Source organism: Athalia rosae, chromosome 3 (genome assembly GCF_917208135.1).
Source record: "Athalia rosae chromosome 3, iyAthRosa1.1, whole genome shotgun sequence".
NCBI lineage: Eukaryota > Metazoa > Arthropoda > Insecta > Hymenoptera > Athaliidae > Athalia > Athalia rosae.
The window spans coordinates 21,442,335-21,457,004 of NC_064028.1; the positions used below are offsets into that span (position 1 = coordinate 21,442,335).

The 14,670-nt window shown below is 38.8% G+C and overlaps 1 protein-coding gene across 11 annotated transcripts in view; it reads left to right on the forward strand.

Moving 5' to 3' along the window:
• LOC105690110 (disintegrin and metalloproteinase domain-containing protein 11) overlaps positions 1 to 14,670 on the forward strand; it is a 43,956-nt gene that overhangs the window by 18,097 nt on the left and 11,189 nt on the right. For 7 of the 11 annotated variants that reach the window (XM_048653413.1, XM_048653416.1, XM_048653415.1 and 4 more), the window contains 15 exons: positions 600 to 662; positions 772 to 851; positions 951 to 1,020; positions 1,097 to 1,243; positions 2,211 to 2,420; positions 2,553 to 2,627; positions 2,958 to 3,130; positions 3,977 to 4,143; positions 4,208 to 4,371; positions 4,841 to 5,014; positions 5,823 to 6,127; positions 6,741 to 6,860; positions 6,992 to 7,073; positions 7,326 to 7,421; positions 7,550 to 7,712. In XM_048653413.1, coding sequence (XP_048509370.1) covers positions 600 to 662; positions 772 to 851; positions 951 to 1,020; positions 1,097 to 1,243; positions 2,211 to 2,420; positions 2,553 to 2,627; positions 2,958 to 3,130; positions 3,977 to 4,143; positions 4,208 to 4,371; positions 4,841 to 5,014; positions 5,823 to 6,127; positions 6,741 to 6,860; positions 6,992 to 7,073; positions 7,326 to 7,421; positions 7,550 to 7,712 — 2,089 coding nt within the window. Of the gene's footprint in view, positions 1 to 599; positions 663 to 771; positions 852 to 950; positions 1,021 to 1,096; positions 1,244 to 2,210; positions 2,421 to 2,552; positions 2,628 to 2,957; positions 3,131 to 3,976; positions 4,144 to 4,207; positions 4,372 to 4,840; positions 5,015 to 5,822; positions 6,128 to 6,740; positions 6,861 to 6,991; positions 7,074 to 7,325; positions 7,422 to 7,549; positions 7,713 to 11,566; positions 11,673 to 14,670 lie in introns of all 11 variants that reach the window. The other 4 variants (XM_048653417.1, XM_048653424.1, XM_048653419.1 and 1 more) reach the window with 3 other exon arrangements.

Sequence of the window (14,670 nt, forward strand, 5' to 3'; positions counted from 1 at the left end):
CGTATATATATAGGTATGTGTATATGTACATATAGTAGAGTACATAAGAGTCCTGAGAAAAAGTTTTTTGGCTCCGATATACGTGGGTATATCGAAAGATGTACGTGTATACCTACGTACGTACCTGTATCTATACCCACCCGTACTTGTACCTATACATATCGAGACGACAGCGTTGAACGTGGCTTTGTCGGAAAGTCGATACATCTGTCAGTGGAGTTTTCCTACGATAGCTCGACCCTCCGCTCCCTCCTAGTAGAATCGGCAACGACCGAAATTCGCGAATCGCTTGTTTCTTGCAGAAATATCTACAGACTTATCTATATAAACACTTGGACATCTATATATATATACGTACCATCCGACGATTATTTTTAGACAATGACACGTCGACGAGAGGAAACTTTTCAGGTGTGGTGTATCACGAGCTCGCGACGGTAGATTTCTTATTTTTTTATTTTTTTCCCCTCGTTTTATCTCACCTCCATTTCTTTTTTCTTGTATTATACACATATACGTGTACTCTCCCACATCTTTTTTTTTTTATTTCGTCTATTTTTTTTTTTTTGTTCACCAGTTTTTCTACATATCTGTTCCAGAATCCACCGAGAAACGGACACATGGGAGATAACAATTACCAGGGTCAGAGAGGACGATTACGCGTAAGAGTTTTCTGGAAAGAAATTTTTTAAATAACTGGATTTTAACGTCGTAGAAATAATTTGTTGACTATGATTTGTTTTTTTCTTTCCATACGTCGTTATTTTTCAGACTGGAAAACACTATCATCGGACATCAATTCTTCTCAAGGCCTTCAATCACAAATTTCGACTAGACTTAGAATTAAATACGTAAGAAATTATACCAATATTATCCATGTTCAGTGAATCGCAGAAAAAAAATCCTAAGGAGAAGGAGGAAAATACGTACAATGATGATTGTGATTTCAGGCAACTTTTAGCACCGAATTTGGTTCAAAGGCACCACTTTCCAAATGGTGCGGAACAAGTATCGAAACAGGTGAATACATAGCGGATATACCCGGTGCCTGGTGAATATCACAATTATTTACTCGAGTGAAATTTTTTTTTTTTAGGAAATCGAACACTGCTTTTATCATGGAACCGTCAAGGATTATCCGGGTGCAAGTGCGGCCTTTCATACCTGCGACGGAGTGAGCGGGGTCATCCATTTGGGCAACGAAACATTCGTTATGCATCCTTTCTACGGCGGTGACATGTCGGTCAGTAAAATCGAACGGATATATATTGGATAATTTGTGAAAAAAGTATACGTAATTTTTGAGGGACGCGGCGCTGTAGCGACAGAACTGAAAAAGCGGAGGATGTTTGAGCTGTACAAGCTTCGCGCAACAATTTTCTTATCCAATTCGAGCGCGGTAAAAAGTGAATCGATCCGATGCGTAGAGAAAAACTGCAGACGTGCGTATAATCAGATTACGCGAGATGAGTTTTTTGCTCCGCGGGCTCTTACGTTATTTTACAGTAAAAAGCGCGGTTTGAAGTCTCGCGGTATTTTATTAGCTAAGAATAATTAATCTTATACTACAGGTCGCTACCCTTGCGCGTATATATATACGTTATATAACTGCTGGGCCTTCTTTTGTACCGTTGGATAATTCGATGGTTTAGCGCGGCGGCCGAGCGTTCGAAAAACGACGAAGTTTTAAGGTTTTTATAGTAAAAACTTGGGGGATCCAAAAATCTGAGGGCTTGAGCCGCCGGTCAGCTCGCGTCAAGTTGGGATCGAGTCTGGTTCTGACCTTTTATCACCTTTTTACTTCCGCGGATAATTAATGGGCCCGCGCAGACGTTCCTCGTTGCTTTTTCCCCGCTCGCTAAATTGTTCCTTCCAAGGGTGAGAAGAGAGAGAGAGAGAAATAGAGAGGGAAAAAACGAATAAACGAAAAAGCGAGGATAAAAAGGATATTCGAACGAGGTGCTGCTACGACGCCGCGATAGTGACGCGATGTAATCTTCGGTCTTTTTTTGAAAACTTATAAATTCGGATTGAGGAAGAAAGGGCATCATCAATCTCTCGCGGCCGAGGAAGAAGAAGACAAAGGAAAACGTTTTATTATTCCGGTAGACGATATTTATCGGCGGGGCGAACTACCGCGTTGCGGCCATTTCGGTTCGTCGAGGCACATTTTACGCAGAATTCAGACTATATACATACCTCTCTTTTAGCAGAAACATCCACACGTCATATTTGAAGCTCGTACAAAGGCTGACAAGGGGTGCGCGAATTCGGCGAATCCTAAATTACCACCTGCAAAAAGCCGACGACAAAAACACATCGTCAATCTCGCCGAAGATATAACTTTTAGCCGATACAAACGGGACGTCAGAGAAGCCACGAAGTACATCGAGACCGCGATGGTTATAGACAAGGCCATGGTACCGTAACTTGAATAAATTTCAATTTCGTTCAACACCGTTGCGGAATAAATACTTTTCCGCTAGAACTTATTGAAACTCGAAAAATAGTAAAAGTTGTCCGGCATTAATAATGGATATTTTGTGTCACAGTTCGAAAAAAGGAACGGCAGTACGAGATTACAAGTTGTCTACGATGCTATACAAGTTGCTAACATCGCGGACTTGGTAAGTTTTTACGAAAACTTGTTACCCAGCAGCGTTCGAGATCGGAAACTTTGCTCTCACGAGCGTTGGTCAATTACAGTATTAGTCGTAAGAATTTGCATCAATTGCTGAATGTGGAAAATTTTACTCGGGGGTTTCCTTCCCAATTTTGCAAATTCGTAGAAAACTAATATATTGTTCAAAACTTACGTCCAAAGTTTGCCCGTGGCGCAGAGCACACGTATATATATATATGAAATAATCCGGCGTGGTTTGAATAATGTTCGAAAAAATTTACGAACGCGCAAGATGACGGAACCGCGCGGTATTTTTCCCCTATTTTTGTTTCAGTATTATCGTACGCTGAACACGAGGGTTTCCGTGGTTTACATAGAAACGTGGCAAGGTACCAACCAGGCGCCGATAAATGAAACCGGTGAAATTCTCAAGGCGCTCCATAATTTCGACGATTACACGAAGAGGAAACTATTCAATGTCGGAAAAGACACGACCCAGTTACTCACGTGAGTACGAAATTTTCCCCCTCCCCGCTTCGCTGCGTGCGAATTTTGAAGAAAAATAAAAAAAAAAAAGCTCCCCGCACGAGACCAACTTGGCGAAGAAAAATGGCGAGGGGTTAATATTACTGGTCCGAATTTCGTACGACGTGGAATACTTTGTTATAATTTAAGTATTAGGATTCTGCTTCTCTAACGCCGACGAAACCCCCGACTTAACGAATTCTCCGACAAGCTTCGTGAGTGCTTTCTCCGCAACTTGGTAATAAGACGGATTTCAAAGGTCATTTTGAAAAGTTGGACGAAGCACTCATCGGGGTAGAACGGGGGTAGCCGTTCCGTGCGAGATTATGATTTTTCTGTTACATTTTTTTCTTCACATTTTCATTAAACAACCGAGGCCCAGCCCGAGCTGGAAAAGCATTCTCTCGCGTCCCCGCACCCCTCGCACCCTGCGGTAAAGTAAAATATCAAAATTATCCAACGTACGACCGGAAATAACGCGTCAGTCCGTGTAAGTTGAAAAAAAAAAAAAGTAGAAGAAAAAAAAATCATTTCGAAGAAACTCGCGATTCAATTTATATGCCGTAGTGCGAACAAGTTTCCGGTAATTTTCACCCTCTGGCGTGAGAATTCGGAGGATGTCGCTTACAGACATGCGTTCATGTAGGGGAGGGAGGAGGGGAGGTGAGGAAAAGGGCGTTGGGTTCGGGCGTACGAAATTATTTGACCTTTTCACGGCTGAGAATGTCAACTAGACATACCTATTTTCTGTAAAGAAAAAAAAGCAAAATTTCGAACGCAGACGGATAACTCGGCGTTATTGTTTTCTCTTACCGTACCGATTATCAGGGGTGAAACTTTTCACGGAGAATCCGGAATCGCCGCGCCGAACACCGTTTGCTCTCAGACATCGGTCGGCATCAGCGTCGACCTCAATAGCTACGAACCTCACCTGGTCGCCGGAACGATGGCTCACATGATAGGCCACAACATCGGAATGGATCACGACAACGGACGTAAGATAACGAAACAGGGAAATCGTCGGCTTCCTATATTCTCCATAAATATTCACATTTTCAGGTGAGCAATGCGTATGCAGAGACTGGCACGGTTGCATAATGGCGCAGTCCATCGTTGGGGTGGACAATGTCCAGCCCTACAAGTTCTCCGAATGCAGTAAATCCGACTACGAAGACGCACTGAGAAATGCTCGCGGAATTTGCTTGCTGAACAAACCGAACGAGGTGAGAGTGTACCATACGGTACGTGCGTAAGTGTACCTACTTTGAGTGCGCGAGTACCTAAACCTAAAACTATAAATAAACGACTACTTCCTCGACCATAAATTTTACGATCTATAAACTTTCGTTACGTTTTTTTTTTTATACACGACGGCGATGGGCGGGCCCGACGAAGGTCGACCGTTCGCGAAAGGCTCTTTTAGTTCACCTCTTTCGGCACCCTTTTTTTCCCTATGCAGGGTTTACCGCGGTATATTTTATCGTGAGATACGACCTAATGAAACCGTACCACAGTTTACCCATTTCCCATCCAAGGTTACAAGCGTTACTCTCAAGGTCGTTGACACGGTGTTCGGGTGTTCTGTCGAATGAGCGAATTCAAATTCTTGAATAGTTGAGAAAAAAAAGGAGAACGATACTTTCGCCACTATCGCGAAATCGTTCGTTAAATTTTTATTTCACGGATTTTCAGCTCGCACCATCGGTGACCGGCACTTGCGGTAACAAGAAGATAGACGCCGGCGAGGTCTGCGATTGCGGCACGATCGACGATTGTCACGAAAAAGATCCATGCTGCGATCCAATTACTTGCGCACTCACTTCGAAAGCCCAGTGCGCCGGAGGCCCGTGCTGCGAAAATTGCAAGGTACGTGGGTGAAAAAAAAAAAAAAAAAACCAAAACATAAACAAACAAACAAAAAGAGAAAAATAAAATTTTAATAACGTTTTAATCGATATCCCGGGGGATTTGGAAAATTTCCCGCGATGTATACGTTGTACGCAAAAGCCAGTCGTATCTGTCGCCCCGTTGACAAAATTCAACAACGATCGATTAGGTGCAGATTAATTGACTCGGAACCTCGTTAGATTCCGAGTTCCGTAACTGTTTGACGATGGATTTTAACCGGCAGTATAACCAATCCGCACCCTTTTCTAACAATTCTCTCGTGTGTCTGGCTATCCGAGTGACGTCAATTTGTCGATGTGGAAATTCAGGAGGATAGAAACGCGGGGCGGGGGGGGGGGGGGGGGGGGACGGGGGAGTGCGGAAGGGAGGGAAAGAGACAGGGAGGGGAATATTTCGAATGATCTCTCCGAGAGCAAAAAAGAGATGGAAGATCAAGGGAGAAGATTGAGTTTTAGCGGGACATCCCGCCGGATGTTCTCGAATGTTCTCGCGGATATTCGTACAGAGTAGATTTTGATGTATAGAGGCACGTACATACCTGGGTACACGTTATACTCGTATATACACCTGTGTACGCCTATGTGTACCTCGTTATACGTTGACGTATAGCGTACCTATACAGTTGTACGATGTACATACGTATATATATATATATATGTATGTATATATATATATATGTATTATGTACACCGTATGAAATGGTGTGGCGCAAGGGAAGAGATGTGTAGTGTAACGGCTCGTAATTCCAAGTTGTGTATCGATTCAGTTTCGTGCTCGGGGCGTTGTTTGTCGGGAGTCAACAAACGAGTGCGACCTTTCCGAAGTATGTTCTGGGGAATCGGGACAGTGCCCGGCCGACGTCTACAAGAAAAACGGAAGTCCATGTGGTAACAAGAACGGATATTGCTTCGACGGTTTCTGCCCCGCGCTGAATTTCCAGTGCCAACAGCTATGGGGCTACGGAGGCGTTGCAGCGGACAAGCAATGCTTCGAACACTTCAACTCGAGAGGTTCGATCAACGGACACTGCGGAACCAATGCCGATGGTCATCTCGTCAAATGCGAAGCTGAGTACGTATCTCTTTGATACTTGTTTATCCGAACGCTTTCCCCGATTCCGAGCGAAGGTAGAAGACCGGAACAAGGTCATCGCGAAAGTCGAACCGTCCGCGACTCACGGAATTGCGTCGCGGTGGCGAATTCACGGCCATTCGAAATTTTTCGCAGCAAAAAAACCGTTGATCCCTTAACGGCGTTCGATTCGAAATTAAATATCACGCATGCCCTCCACTCGAAGCGTATCCGTGTCAATAATATGACACGTATGACGTCAAGAGGAGACATTTCAACATATCTGAACGTACTCGTGTAGTGGTAAAGTACGATAGAGTTAGAGCGGATTATAAACTTAATTTCGTACTAATTCAGCTCTGCGAGATCAAAGCGTTGACATTCGTTGTCGATTATCTTTGATCGTCGTTGGACGTATTGAATTCGGGCGTAGCCCTCCGTTCGATATTTTTAATTTCTATTTTACCTGTTTTTCGTCGTTGTTGTTTTTTCTGTTTTTTTTTTTGTCTTCAATAATCTCGTTGAAAATTGACGCAAAGTGCCCCGCTGCGATGTATCGAAATCATTTATTAGTCATACGTTATCACGAAACCGTGCCTAACGATCGTTCCAGTAATATCCGATGCGGTTCGCTGCATTGTCAATCCGGGAACAAGCAACCGATCATTCCCGGTATGGATCAACTTTATTCAAGGGCAATAATATCCGTGAGGGGACAGGACTACGAATGCAAGTGAGTAGAATTCGGATCCCGAATAACAGGATCGGTTCACCGAAACTCAAAATGGGTTACTCCATTCTTTCTCGTTTTTTTGTCCCTTTTTTTTTCTTTCTGTTCTTCGTTCTCTCAATTTCATCCCACAGGTCGACGAGTGGCACGGTACAAGGCTCAGAAATGCCTGGAATGGGTCTTGTTAGAGACGGGACTACGTGCGGCGAAAATCTGGTGAGAAAAATTATGTATAAATAATCGAAAGCGCGAGTTCTCCTAAAAATATCAATCGAGGGTGATAAGCCCCTAGAATCTGTTTATCCTTTGAAAAAAAGTGGAAAGTTCTGATCAATAGCGCGAGCCCTCGAGCCAAACCTCGAATAGGAGGCCAGTCGATCATGTTCATTCGATTTTCAAGAATGTCTGATTCGCGATGTTTTTTCGTCTTATACTTTTCATTTCATATTCTTTATATTTGAATCGCAGATATGCATCAATCAGACATGCATGAGTCGCTTTCCGTACGAGCATCAGGGTAAATGTCCTACCAATCACGGCGACACCGAATGCTCGGGAAACGGAGTAAGTTTTTCGACCGTTTCGTTCACTTCCTTCTCTCTAACTTATATCCGAATTCTTTTGCGAATATAATAGGACGTATTTCCGGAGATCGTTTTCATTCTTTTTTCGATTTTCTCCCTCGCTAACAGGTGTGCACGAATAAAAATAAATGCTATTGTAACGATCGCTGGACGGGGCCAGATTGCTCGATAGCTCAGGAGCTGACAACAGCAGGGCCCACAACACCCAGCACTCCAGTGCCTGGTAAATCTGACCTAGAGAGTAAAATGGCGAAGAAAGAAACCCCCTACGGTGAGTCGTTCTTACCTTGTATCGATTGACAAATTTAGAAATTATCAAACATATTGACGCGAAGGTTGGGCGGAGCAATAAAATTTGACGATTGTTTCTTTTTAATGATTTCGAACTCGGTCATTGAAATTCAATGAAAAAATTCACTGGATTTATTCAATTTTTCACGATACGAATAGAAACGACAAAAAACGGAAGAAGTACGATGATGAAAAAAAAAAAAGAACAGAAATCGCAATTGTCGAAAAATTATTTGATTCTGTTACAATCATTCGGATAGTAATAATTACAACATTTTTGAAAATATATACGCTCTAATTTCATATGACATTGATAACGAATGATTTTATATTTAAAAAATGAACGAATTCTATACAAAATCCATTGTGCGATTGACAATAATTCCAATAGCTTGTGTAGTTTATAACTTTATATATTTATTTACAGGAATTTCAGGAAATATGCGATATCCATATACTTATACGTACGTGTCATGTAATAGGTACATCTGTCCGATGGTATATTAAGGGATATTGATCATATCCGTATGCGTAATTGATACATTTTATCGCTAATTAACGCGCGAATCGTAATTCGAAATTTTCACGAACTCATCATATGGAAACATATGATCATATTTACAGGGTGTTCCGCACTTCCACGATATTAAGATATACCTTGATAGGTATATGCGGAGTATTGCAAATCCACCTGCTGCGAATCATTCCTTTCGAATTAAACAACCAAATATTCAACTCGTTCGGTTAAAATATTTTCATTGCCTCCATATCACAATTTACACGCTCGCATTGAATAACGGCGATCAGCGTGCACTGCATTCCATTGCGGCGTTACTTCGATTCCATTTATTGCCAGTCGCGACTGCAGCCTTATATTCTTTTTTCGTATCTTCGATCAGAATTCGTGTTTTAAAAGGATATGATACTTATATGTATAAATTGAATGCAACTTGCGATGCAACATCCAACGTCCCTGCTCCCCCATTTCCCCCCCTGTTTTTGTAACGCGTACATATTTCGAATTATTTCTATTCATCATTCATTTTTCGTACACTGTTATTTTACAGTTGATAATTTTTTAATTTTTTTTTTTTTTTTTTGGCCTTCAATTCCCCGTTTTCATCTCCATTGATCACGCCACTGTAAATTGGATTGCAGTATAATCTTTATACTCTACGCCATTTAATGCAGCATCAGCTATATAGTGTATTAATTAATTAATTAATTAAAATATGCAATTTGTTTCGCTGATATTATTGAATATCTATATTACGAAGATATACGTACTTCCATGTATACCTATATTCACAGTCTCTGTTTGGGGTCGTACTATCAGCTGTGCACAAAATACAGTTGACGAAAAAAAAAGGAAAGTCATTAATTCGAACATTGATTGATAGAAAAAGTGTGTCGTATAATCCAACCCTGTATATGCGTTGATTTCTGTCATATATTTTGTCACCTTTCTTTTGAATTTCATCAATTTTTATCTCTGCTGATCCGAGAAAAGACGAAAATGGTGGACCGCACGTGTGCCTACCCACATTCTATTTATCGATAGTTCTCTAAATTTTCCTTTTCATTCTTCGCTGTGATTGGAAAATCTCAGAACAAGACGTGTCTACGATTCGAAATTCACATTGTAAAATAACTTCATGTATTATTGTTGATGTTATTTTCATTGTTATTTTCATCATTGTCAGAGGGCGTGGAAAAAAACGATACGTAACGCGATGCGGTGTGTGCGGAGGAAAAAAAAACTCAAAAAGAAGTAAAAAGCAAAAAAAAAAAAAAGGAAACCACGTAGGAAAAATATTAATACGTAACAAGATTATGGTACCGTTGTACGATTCGATATATGAGAGCCTTTTGTTGAGAATTAATTTAGATAAATTTGTAATCGTAGTTTTACATTATACGTTTTTTCTATTCTTACTAAAAATATTTTTTTCTCTCTCCTTTTATTGTTCAGTTAGATTGCACCGCGAAATTCTTTTGCACGGTTCACGCGTAAACGCGCCAAGAGAGGGAAATGAAAAAAAAACGTTTTATAGCTGTGCGGAATTACATTGGGAGATTTTTCTTTCTCGTTTTTCCCTTATTTTCGCGTGACCAACCTTTCTCTACAACAAAGATTATTAATACATAAGTATATACATGTATTTGACAACAAAATGTATACTTTTTCATATACAAGGGAGGAAAAACCTAGTCAAATTAAGCTCCCCGATCCAGCAATTCGATGTATTTTTCTTTATTCTCACATTTTTTTTCTCACTTCTTCTTCTTCTTCTTCTCATTCGTCTACTTTTTTTCTTGATGCAAATAAAAAATCGCCGCGAGAAACTAAAAGACGTGGAAAATAAAAGAAAATCAAAAGAAAAAAGCTCACCTAGTTTTACATAGCGCGGCGCGGCGCGTCTCGACGCTTTGTGGGACGATGATGGGCGGCGGCACCGCGTAACCCTCGCGTGTTCTTTGCAGAAATTTGTACAAAGTGTGTGCGCGTGTGTGTTATGTATTCATATATACACATGTATATATTTATAATCTACGTTTGTATACGAGTATTATACGTGTATACGAAATAAAATTCGAGGCAAGCAACATCGCGCGCGCGAGCCAGACTGAAGGGCAAAGGGTCACCGCCTGTCGTCGTCGCCTCCGACACTTAGAATTCAACGCTTTTGTTGTTACGTCCCAAAAATCTGACAATAATAATTAAAAAGTCGAAACTTTTGGATTCAGACGGCCTGAGATTTCCCAACGTTGCTTTTATACGGTTCCGACGAGTTCGCACATTTTATACGAATTTACACGCAATACGAAGTGTTTGAATTAAATAATCCTCAGATTGGTTAATTAGAAAATTCGGTTGCGGACGATTATAGGTACGCGATATAAATCGTTGGGCCGAAAACATAAATCCTTTACAGAAATATGATCGAACATTGGAAAAAATAATTTCGACGAAGGTTTAGAGCTTTCGCATATTAATTTATACGTACGAATTAAGACGTAAAATTTACTCAATCAAAATCGCTACACGGTTCAATGTTTAATTTGATATTCAGTAATTTTGGTAACGCGCGATTCACATCGAACGACCTGAGATTAAATAATACTTCAATTATACGTGCATAATTCTATAACAACGATGCGGTGGATTCCATTAATTGTACCGTAGTTCAGTGAAAAGAAAAAAGAAAGAAAGAAAAGAAAGACGTGAAAAAAATTCAATCATATTTACAGGGGGAGAAAAAAAAATGAATGGAACTAAAAGAGACATGGGGTAATTCTGCTCCATTGTCTGCGCAAGCTCCGATCTTTTATTTATTTTCTCTCTTTCTGTGCCATGCCAGGGATCGAATGATAACCGCACGCGTTTGTAGGAATTATTATTTCATCAACGGAACGAAAAGAGAGAAAAAGAAGAAAACTTGAATCACGTATCCGTTAAATTTGAAATGAGATTGAGAAGAAGGAAAAAGAAGAATTATCAGATATCGTTATAATCTGGCTTTGGGAATTTCATAGTGAAATGCAAAAATTTAGGAAAAAAGAAAAAGAAGAAAAATGAAAACTGCCATCCGGGCTCTATCAATTATTATAATGAATTGGGAAAGTGACAAAGATTATTTAATATCGCCCTTCTTTTCTCTGACGAATTAAACGAATCAGACGACGATGGTGAAGATGACGATGATCTTGACATTTACTTTTTTCAATTCTACCATAAGTGTCTGAAAAAAAAAAAAAAAACGGAAAAGAAGTTAGGATATTATAATTTTCTTCACATAAAGTTGTGATGGTTTTTTGAAATAAATTTTACAGGGGGATCAGAGAAGAAGAACCTTAGCACCCCGATCATGGTAGTAATCCTGGTGGTTGTGGTCAAGTCTGTCTTCATTTGTTTTGCACTAATGGCTTGTTGCTACAGGTACAGTAGCCAATTACTTCCGTCGCAGGGAGCTCACTTGGCTAAATTATATTCAAAGAGAACAAAAAAAATTAAAAAAAAAAAACCATTCAAAAAATCGCAAAAGTCCTGTGGGTTTTATGTGCAACAATGATTATGATAATGATAATAATGATAATAATAATAATAACAATAACCGTGTGCCTTAAATATCTGGATGAGAGGAGGCATCGCACGCGGCCATTAATATGTGCTCGAATATTCGATATATTAATTATTAATTATCATTATTATTATAATTATTCTAAATTGTCGTCATTATCGTATTGGGGTGAAAATATTTTGAATATTTCATTTTTTAATATCAAGTCCCCGCGGGGTCGAAAACTCGATTTCCGGTAAGAAGGAAAAAACAAATCAAGGATTTTCTGCATTTTTTTTCTTAACGTTCGAATTTTCATTCATCTTTTTTTCATTCATAACGTACTTGTATGTATCTTATATACACATTCGCGAAAGAATCGGTTCTATTACAAAAAGAAGAGTCGCATTGCCAAATAAACTTCACGATTCTCGTCCATGAAAGAAAGAAGATTATTTACAACCCTTGAAAACTTCGATGAGCTATAATTCCGCTTAGGAACCGGAATAGGCTACGGAATTTCCGCGAGAATCTGAGCTTTTCCTAAACAAAGATAATCATTGATCTCCGTGATACGAGAGACTCGAAATTAAAAATTGCAGGTGACTCAAAATATCGTCACCCTGGTTTGTGTTTCGATGTGTTTTTGCTCTTGTTTCTATAATAACGGTGTTCTCGATGTTATCATGCCTATCCATATATTATACACCTCCCATATATTATTTGGTGATGGTACCACATACGGTGGAAGAAAAATATCAAACTAAAAGTAATCTTCTTGGAGTGATCGAAAAACGCGAGTATCATCGATGTAATTATTATTATTTTCATTGCCTCCATATTCACAAAATTCTTAATCTACCTCCGCATGACCGGTGCACTTTCTCCAATCGCGTCGAGATTTTCGAAATATCAAAGGAAAAGAGCCAAAAACCAAAAAGTACGGATCAATGGCTCACCCCTCCACAGACACAGCCAAGAACGTGGTGCTCGATGAATCAATGTTCTTCTTTTTTTGTGTTCTTTTCAAATCTTATTATTTCTATCTTATCTGTTCTTTCGTTAGTTTTTTTTTTAATTTCTTACACATCATATTATGAATGTGTACAACTTTTTGAAACTACCTATACATTACCAGTACCTTTTGTATGTGAATGTATGCTATAATATATATATATATATATATATGTATACCTCTTTATCTGGGACTAAATACGCGAGAAGGGCGTAACCCACGTAATTTTATTTCTAGACCAGAAGATTGATTGGAAAATCTCAAAAGTAAGGGCTCGCCCCTTCGCTTACCGGCCCTTGATATCACATATCTATTTATACATACATACACGTACATTGTAACCGTTTACATGGATACCTTCATGGTGTGCAATTGTGCCAGCTGTTTGTATGCCCTGTGAGCACGATTATACATATCTATCAAGCAAATTACATTTTAGTTACTATACTATTATTGGTATTATTGTCATATTATATGTATATATATATATTTTTATTTATTTGTATAATCTATATCTCCATGTATATACATATACATATGGTTATTAATACTATATACTATATATGCTGCATCGTAGATATTATACATACATATACTTATGTGCTGTGTGTGGCGCACGGCGGATAAAAATCATGCATTATTTATATCTATTTGATTTCAATTCCGATTTTGTTTTTTTTTTTTCCTTTTTTTTTCTATCATGTACATTATCTAATTTCATACGATCCTTTTCTATACTACCTATTCGAAGATTGCCTACACTATATTTATACATATAGGTATAGGTATGGTATGTACGATATATTCGATCGATTCTTCGACGCTGTGTCACGTGATACGATGTGATACGATGACGTATAGGTATATATGTACTCTCTCTTTCTCTATCCTTTTTTTGAGTATTTTTTTCCTCTATTTTTTCGTCTTTCAATGAGAAAGGGGAGGAGAATGTATTACTATACATGTTTCGCAATTAAAACGAATGCAGGTCAACTGCAATTTTCTATATCCATATGCACATATGGATATATTTTCGTACCCATAGTGTAAGTATTTTCATTTATATTCTTTCTTTCTTGAATTTTCTGCTTCTCTCTTTTTTTTGGATCTCATTTTTTTCATCTCGACCGCGTTGGCAATAAATCTCATCGAGATATCCTTGATTTTTCACTTTTTGGGTTGATAAATTGGCGGTAACTCAATCAATTTTATAGATAGATCAATTTAACTTGTGAATTCGGATTCCTGAGCTCAGTAAAAATAAGAATAGCATAGAAAACCCCGACGAAAAATGTTGATTTTCAACCAAAATCGTCAAAATTCCAAGGGGTATCCCTTTGGATTTTTTCAATTTTTGGGCCAGAAATGAAGTAGTTTAAAAATTGATTGTATTACACTTTTTTAACGCAATTTGACCTCAGGAATCCAAATCTGAAAGAAAAAATAATCTATCTCTGAAATTGACCGAGTTATCGCCAATTTTCAGCTTTTTGGGGTCAAAAATAAAAAATTGATTTTCCAGTCTATATTAATGTAATTTGAGCTCAGGAATCCGAATCCGAAGGAAAAATTCATCTATCTGCAAAAATGGCCGAGTTATCCCCATTTTTTCGCATTTTTTGGCATAAATTTGAGGATATCTCGAAGGGAAAAATTCGTAGCTCAATTTCGACAACGGATTCGTGTTCCTGAGGTCAAAATACATAAGGAAAGCGTCATACGATCAATTTTAAAAAATAAAAATTTTTGGCCAAAATTTGAAAAAATCGTAAGGGGTACCCCTTGGAAAAATCTCAAATTTTGGCCAAAAATTTTTATTTTTAAAAATTGATCGTATGGCACTTTTCTCATGTATTTTGACC